Below are 8737 nucleotides of genomic sequence, written 5' to 3' on the forward strand. Positions count from 1 at the left end.
CAGTGACTATATAATATGCAATTATACAAGAGAAATAATTTATAATCACACTATCTACACTGTAAAACTGGATAAGATCATTTAACTCAAAAAATTGAAGGAAACTAATTCCTTCAAAATTTCTTTTAAGCCAAATACACTTAAATAGAACAAAAAATTTAACTGTAACTTTGTAATTTGAAATTTTTTTTTGTTATATTTAAGTGTATGTGGCTTAAAGAACTTGATTTATCAACTTAAAAATTTTTGAGGTATTAGTTTCCTCCAATTTTTTTGAGTTAAATGAACGTATCCGGTTTTACAGTGTAGTGTCACCCAGATGAGGACGGGTTCCCTTCTGAGTCTGGGTCTTCTCAAGGTTTCTTCCTCATGTCGTCTCAGGGAGTTTTCCCTTGCCAGCGTCTCATAAGGGATACATTTTTAATTGAGATCAGAATTTTCTATATTTCTGTGAAGCTGCTTTGTGATAACGTACATGGTTAAAAGTGCTGTAGATATCCTGTAGATATCCTTCCTATCAGTTGTTTATTCATACTAACCTGGACCACAAGTAAGTTTAACAGCCAGATGTTCAAAATCTACTCCATAATTTACCGTTGTTAAAACCAAAAGAATTTATTTGGTATATAGCTAAGTTTCAACATAATGTGCTTCACAGCGATGTGACGGACCTCGACGCTGTAGCTCCAGTGCAGCTCCTCATTCCGTATCTCGCCACCTGCTGCACTACACACATCAGCTGAGAGGTAATCTGGTTAGCGGTAGAACCATTTTTACGATGCATACTCATGAGCATGCACGACGATGACTGGCGATCTTTTCCCAATCAGAAACATGCAGGTATGTGATGAAAGGTGAGGAAAATAAAGTGCAGCCATCGTATCTCTCCACATCGAGAACAAATTACGACGATCATGGCAAACTCGAATTTTATGTGCAATATAATGATGGGCTAGTTCAGAAACGTTGTTAGAAGGTCAGTACCTCCTGGATTTCGTGGCCGCAGAAATGAACCCGAAATCAAGCAAACACCACAATATTCGAAGGAGACCTAAAAGGTCTCATTTACCAACAAACACGACTGCGAAAAAATTTGTGCAGTTGCAATTTCACGAATTCAAGGAGATTTCCACACAAAATATTCTGCAAGTTGCATAGCAACTGAAGGTCTAGCTAGTAAATTAGTAAAGTATTAGATGCTCCATTAATCCATCTGCCCTGGGGATGTTTTGTAATCTTTCTAGTGAATATATTCCTATTATTGTGATCAAGATCACTGCTACTCACACTGAATTATTCACCAATACGATGCATGTGTAGGGCTTCTAAAAGTGTTATCCTCCTTTTTAAGTTTTTCGATTCAGGTTCGCAAGCATAAAAAGACGCAGGTGCTCAAGTTGCAAATAGTGGAGTCTTTGGAGTATTTTAATCCTGCTTGACCTGAGCACACTCATGGCCAATTATAATCCATACCCCACTCTGTGGCAACAGAAGGGCCAAATATATGAAGCTGTAGTTGTAATCAACTTCCTGTGCCATTCCTTTAGCTTGGGTGTGTAGAATAATCTAAGTACATGATATGAGACAGGTTCAGCAGTGTTCGGGAACCATTTACAACGGCTGGGTTAATCTGAAGTTTCCTCGATAATTTCCCCCTCCTGGAAGGGCCCCAGCTGCTACTGCTGTATAAATAGTGAGTAGCTCGCCTCTGGGGAGAATGGGGCTCAGCAGAGAGGCTAGGACACAAATCGAAGTGGAAAAAAAGCTTTCATATTTTTAACAAACATATGCGACCATCAGCATGGACGAATGGGAGGTTGATTAGACGGTCGTGTCATCTTATGTGGATTCAGCAAGGAAAGTTCGGAAAGGCCGCACTTGTACTCTCAAGCTTAAGAAAGGATTTTACGGGGGGAAGGAGGGGAGGGGAGTGTGAATCTTATAAATACCTCCAAATAAAAGAGCAGAAGGAAAGCCCATGTGTTACAATGTTTGAAAAGCAACACTGTGACATATCTGGCCACATGCTAAGAGCAAACAAGTTTCAAAGGGAGGTCAGTTTAAAAGGGCTTCTGAAGGGTCAAGGCTGTTTTTCGCAACTCACAAAAAAAAACATTCCAGAGAGAAGTTACTTTAAAATATGAGTGAAGGAAAAAAAAAAAGACATGGTGACCAAAAAGAGCACGAAATAAATTATTGTTCTGATAATTTTTTGCTTTTTTTTTTTCAGAATCAACAGTGAGAATTTGAAACTGTGTTGGAGGTCCTTTGACGTGGATCGCTTCAAAGTGATAAATAATAGCAAAGCGGGGCTGGCTGTGGGGAAAGACCCCTGAGAATTGTGAACCCCCCTTTATCCCATGCCTGTATCTCCTATTCAGCAAGGCAACCAAGGGAGCAGGTTGGATTCAAGCACAAAAAATGACCTAAATATGGGGTGAAAAGCCGCTGAAGGCTTGCAATTTGACTGTTAAAAGAAATTATAGTCCAATGCGCGACGGAGAAACGCTGTGAAGACTCATGGATTGACCAAAGCACAAAATAGCATCCCATTTTTGTAGTTGCGGTTGGCCTTGCTGTTGGTATTTTTCTTTAACTTCAGACCACCTCCATATATAAAAGGAGAAAGGAAGCAAAACAGAAAAACGAAATTTTCAGCTTGAGTGGTTTCTTCAAACAGAATCCAAAGGCTGAGGCTCAATGGGGCCTTTTGGCGCAGGGAAGCTGGATTTTTTTTTAAGGAAACGCAGCAGTGGACGTGTTTAGCATTTGGTGCCCCTTGTCCTCCAATTGTGCCTTCACCACAGTGACTGCCTGACCCAGGCTCGGTGCACTGTATTGCAAAGCAAAACAGACAGTGTGTTTGACTTCCCCTTTGCTCCGCCACATCTGTTTCCTGAAGGCAGCATGACGCTAAGCCTCACAAAGATGTGAGTGTTAGAAAAATCTAGAGTTCCTTACGTAATGTCCAGCAGAGACACAGTCTCAATATGTTCCTTCTGCAATGTCCAGCAGAGACACAGCCTTGAGAACACAGCTTGGATAAATGTTTTTTTCTTTTTTTTTTTTCATTAAAGAGGCACAGGATGTTGCATTGTAAAACAACAGATCTTATTTAAATCTGTATTTGATTAAACTAAAATTTACATATAATTAAAAACATCCCTTGTGAATTCATAATGGAATTCAATCTGTTTTGTGAGTGAGACAGGATGTTTCGTGGCGAACTACCTCAGAAGGAGTCAGGAGAAGGAGGAGGAAAGACAGGAGGATCAACCTATACTGCAGCCCTGCTCTGATTTGTTGGAGTTTTTGCAAGTGGGTGACAGTAAAGGACGATATGCAGTTTGAGGAGGGAAACTGCGAATACGCTGAGCTGATATTTCATTGTCTACACATCAAGAGCCTATTAAAGCTGAATAGCTCCTGTCCTGTGATAAGGAGGAGGAAACGTCTATTCAAGCCCTTGGCACCAGATTGCATGCCATTGTTTTGTATGACAGTACAAACACCAATCTTCCCTTCTATAGATTTGGAGACGCGTCCATTGCTCAGATATAGTCAAGTACGCAAAGCGTTCTTGTACTGAAAGGGGCAGATGCACCTTCAATCAGGACACAGCAACAAAAGTGATCTGTCCGTCAGAAAAGTCATTTCCTGCTGAATGCATTGCTCTAGCCATTCTGCCGCCAGCATCACAATTCACTGAGCTTAAAAAATAAGAATGCTGAGTGCCAAAAGCCCATCTGTCCACAAAGTCACTTACGTCCATAAGTTATACAGGGGCATAGATAAGGCCCGTGTTTTACAACACTGAGCCTCAGTGGCACAACAGCTATCAGAAGAAACTACAGATGATCACAGTGGCACTGCTGCAGGTAAAGTAAAAAAAAAAAAGTTTTAAAAAATTAAATAAATAAATAAAGAGAAGCAATATGTTATATATAATAACACCTATTCTTGTTATAATGCTTTTCAAATAAGTAACATCAATTAATAGATTTTAACATGTAAGAAGGAACAATATCAGATTAAACTGAGACAAGAACAAGAGTAACACACTGCAAAATGTATGCAACACCCTATGAAATACATGTCCTACCCTTTAAAATAAACACCCTATGAAATAAATCAAACATCCTATGAAATACATGTACCACCCTTTAAAATAAACACCCTATGAAATAAATCAAACATCCTATGAAATACATGTACCACCCTATGAAATACATGCAACACCCTATGAAATACATGTCCTACCCTTTAAAATAAACACCCTATGAAATAAATCCAACACCCTATGAAATAAATCAAACACCCTATGAAATACATGTTCCACCCTATGAAATACATGTTCCACCCTATGAAATACATGCAACACCCTATGAAATACATGTACCACCCTATGAAATACATGCACCACCCTATGAAATACATGCACCACCCTATGAAATAAATGCAACATGCTATGAAATGCATGTACCACCCTATGAAATACATGTACCACCCTAATATATGCGCCACCCTATGAAATACATGTACCTCCCTGTGAAATACATGCAACACCTTATGAAATGCATGTACCACCTAATGAAATACATGCAACACCCTAATATATGCAACACCCTATGAAATGCATGTACCTCCCTAATATATGCACCACCCTATGAAATATATGTACCTCCCTATGAAATACATGCAACACCCTATGAAATGCATGTACCACACTATGAAATGCATGTACCACCTAATGAAATACATGCAACACCCTAATATATGCAACAACCCTATGACATGCATGTACCACCCTAATATATGCAACAACCCTATGACATGCATGTACCACCCTAATATATGCAACAACCCTATGAAATGCATGTACCACCCTATGAACACACTTTGCTCATTTTTCATATTTAATTAGAAGGTTGCTACAGTGATACATAATTCTAAAAGTGACATTACAGTTTTTAACAGCCACTTATATTTCTTCTAGTGCGCAAATCTCAAATGGCATTCTAGGGCTATGTTTCCTATAACATATTATAGGAATTTCCAAAGATGTCGCATGCCTCACGAGCAAATGATAAAATGCACCCTGGACACTATTGGTGACCGGGGCGCACAATGTTCCAGGTGTGTAAATACATGGTACGTACCACAGTGTACCTGGTCAGTTTCACTTTATTTTAACCAGCCTATTTCATTCACCCAACTGAAACTACATCAAATTCCCTTTAGCATCACATGAATGATACATAAAAAATGACATATTAATGACAATGTCTTGCATGCATGTCAGCAAAAAGGCATGTGCAAGATCTATTTTAATGCATATAAATGAATAATATTACCATCAATATTCTCTAAGGTCTAAGTTTAACTCTAAGATTTCTTTTGCATTTTAATTTTGACTAATATTTTTATTCAAAGTGACCTATAATGGTAGCAGAATACAACTGAGCAGATGAGAGTTATGTGTCTTGTCAAAGTCCCAAACATGGCAGCCTGGTAGTACTAGAATCTGAACTCATGACCTTCAGATCAGCAGCCCAATGCCTTAACCACCAAGCTACCGCTTCCTTATAGTTTCACATTATAGTTTCACTTGTTCTTACAATGGAAAAAAAACAAACATGTCATGTAAAACTATACCCTATTCTTTATTAAGTAGAATCCTATTCAAATGACACATCATTTTAAAAAAGAAAATGTTAGCTTTAAGTAAGTTAGTTTTTTTAATTCAGTCGTTTTTAACTCTACCCCTGGAAATGTGTGCATTTTCCACCATTGTTCTTTTGCACCTGGGTTCTATCATTACCTTTGTAAAAAGTAAATGAAAAAAGGAACAGCGAAAACCAGAATGATTTCTGTACAATGCTAATTGTTTTAGCAGTACTTCTGTAGCATCAGTTAGCATAATCCGGTAAACCTTCAAAATCACGGTGGCCAATCAGTGGGAGTGGGAGGGGATTTTTTTTTTGCTTGTTTGTTTCATTCATTTTTAGTCAATCATATCATGTGTTCCGACAATTTCCCGAATATGTTTAGACTTTATTCTGTGCTAGGAACACCACAAAAAAAAAAATCTGAAGGATATTAACACAGCACCCGCAGCCGCTTAAATGGAACTGTACTTCCAAGAAAGCAGAAGTATTAAACTGGACATGCAACGTCATCTTGTGTACAGTTACTGAAATTGCTCCAGAAATATAATCTCTTCACTACAATTTAGCTGGAATAATTAAATGCAGTTTTGTATAGGACTGCACAAATAGTGCAGAGTTAAACTGGTCTGTGTAAGAAGGTTTTTTTTTTTTTTTTTTTTTTAAATCAGCATTTGGAATGACTTCTGTCTTATAAACAGAAGTCAAATACATCAAATGTAACTAAAACTGAGATGCTGGTTTAAAATAAATAATGATACAAAAAAAAAAAACCCAAAAAACAGAACAGACATTTTTCAGGGCTCATTTTAGGTAGTCATGAGCAGCGGGACAAGAATAATAAACTACAATAACAATCATGAAAGTGTCCTGATAACAGTTTAGCAATGATATGTGCTGTATTTAAAAAAAAAAAACAAACAAAAAAAAACTTCTCTTATATAAATCGACTGAGAAGTTCTGACACTTAAGCACAATAATGAAGCCAGATTTACAGTACTCTAATGGCATCCATTTTTTCCCCCATCTAAACAAGCTGTGTAAACAAATCTCATCTGCTCAACGTTCTGCACGCTGTTTCATCATTTCAGTGAGTTCTGAGTAATGTTTGCCTGCACGTCACACCACATGCACTAACAAGCCTGTTCTCCTGTCCACACCAAACATATTACTGGATGAGCTTCAGGGTGCACCCTAATATTTGTACGGCTGTATAACATGATTTTCAAACAGACACTGTGAGGTTATATCATGCCATTAAATCTTTGTAGGATGAGCCAAGTTAGTCATACAGTGTTGTTAGCAGTAGAGAGTAAAGGAACTTCAAGGAAGTACAAAAGTTTTTTTTGCTTTGAATGCTCTAGATGAAGTATTGCTAACCATCCCACCAATCTCACATCTTTGAAATAGAAATGCACGTTTATGACCGTCAAAGGAAACTTCCTACTGTCTCAGGACACTTACTGACACTGTACAACACGCTGACTTTGTTTGAGTCGGAGAAGAAATTCAAACAGAAAAAAAAAAGACACTGATTTTATTGTAACAAAGCCCAAAATGATGAAGTACATCCATCCATCCATCCATCCATCCATCCATCTTCTATAGCGCTTATCCTTTTCAGGGTCACGGGGAAACCTGGAGCCTGTCCCAGGGAGCATCGGGCACAAAGCGAGGTACACCCTGGACAGGGCACAATCACATACACACTCACACACCCATTCATACACTACGGACACTTTAGACACGCCAATCAGCCTACCATGCATGTCTTTGGACTGGGGGAGGAAACCGGAGTACCCGGAGGAAACCCCCGCAGCACGGGGAGAACATGCAAACTCCGCACACACAGGGCCGGCTGAAGTACAGCTTCATTAAATAAGAAATTGGATTGCGCATGCATCATACATATTCAACATGAGTTTACTTCTCATTTTCAAATAAGGTATTAAGTGTTAGATTATTGGCTGATTGGAAACTGCTCGAATGAATTTATTATGAAAAGGGTTGCAATGACTTACTACTGTTTAGCGTAATGAAAAGTTGTCTGTTTTTTCTTTTTTGTCATGTCATTATAATGAACAGCATTCCACTAGCAATATGACCATTTCGAATGCTCATACTGATAGCATCATACTAGTGTACTACCGCACCTGCAGTTTGAGTTGAGCAACACGCATGCTGAAGTATTGGTTTATTGCGTCTACGTGCCGTTAAAAAAAATCCTCAAGCTGATGAGTTGTTGTGAGAACTTATCACTCAGTAATTCATTCATTTGTAATCGATATAAAAGTACACACAGCCTAGAGCAGAAGTTAGGACTGATATAATAAACATCAAAAACAACTCGGTGAAAGTATCAGCATTAGAAAAGTACATGCACTGGATAAAATGACTCACCAAAATGCCAGAAAACTGTTTTTCCTCCATACTGGCAAACTATGCTGTCCTCTCGCAGAAGGATGAAGGTCCTCTGCTCTCTGGGACTTGTCCTCGTGTTGCTGGATGTGTGTCTCTCCCTCTGCGCTTTCTCTCTCTCTCTTTCTCTCTCACACACACACTTTGGCTCTCTCACTCCTCTTGTTCACTTGCTGGCTATTTTGCAGTGCCGGGCTTTATGCTAATTCCACACTAATCCAGGAACTTTTCTATGCTGTGAAAGGGACATGTGACAAAAAGTGGGGTGGGAGGGACAGAACAAAATGGGAAGGAAAGAAACACTGTTTACTGCATTTCCCTTTACAAACCGTGTCATAAACGAAGCCCTGCATTTGTCCGAAAAAGTGCGAAATGTGAAAAATCGATAATGTGGTTAAAGGTGTAGTTAAAATGCAAAGCACAGCTTCTTACGCACCAAATGCTTCATCACATTCGGAACATACAAGCATATTCAAACCAGATGCTTTTCGGAAGGTTTCTCACATCCTAGATCATAATTCAGCAAATCCATTATCACTCTATAAACAGATGGAGGCTCTTATCACTTATTACCAATCCTTCACTCACTCAGTCTGCATGAAAATACAGTAACTCAAAGGCAAATAGTGTCATGGGCTTCCTACTCGGTTTTA

At 38.7% G+C, this 8737-nt stretch overlaps 1 protein-coding gene across 1 annotated transcript in view; it reads right to left on the bottom strand.

Moving 5' to 3' along the window:
* The window catches only part of slc6a9 (solute carrier family 6 member 9), a 55387-nt gene extending 46932 nt beyond the window's left edge, over window positions 1-8455 (bottom strand). The window contains exon 1 of the mRNA XM_053628029.1: window positions 8067-8455. Coding sequence (XP_053484004.1) covers window positions 8067-8096 — 30 coding nt within the window. The 5' untranslated portion in view covers window positions 8097-8455. The remainder of the gene's footprint in view (window positions 1-8066) is intronic.
* Window positions 8456-8737: the final 282 nt, after the last annotated feature.

Source organism: Ictalurus furcatus, chromosome 7 (genome assembly GCF_023375685.1).
Source record: "Ictalurus furcatus strain D&B chromosome 7, Billie_1.0, whole genome shotgun sequence".
Lineage (NCBI taxonomy): Eukaryota > Metazoa > Chordata > Actinopteri > Siluriformes > Ictaluridae > Ictalurus > Ictalurus furcatus.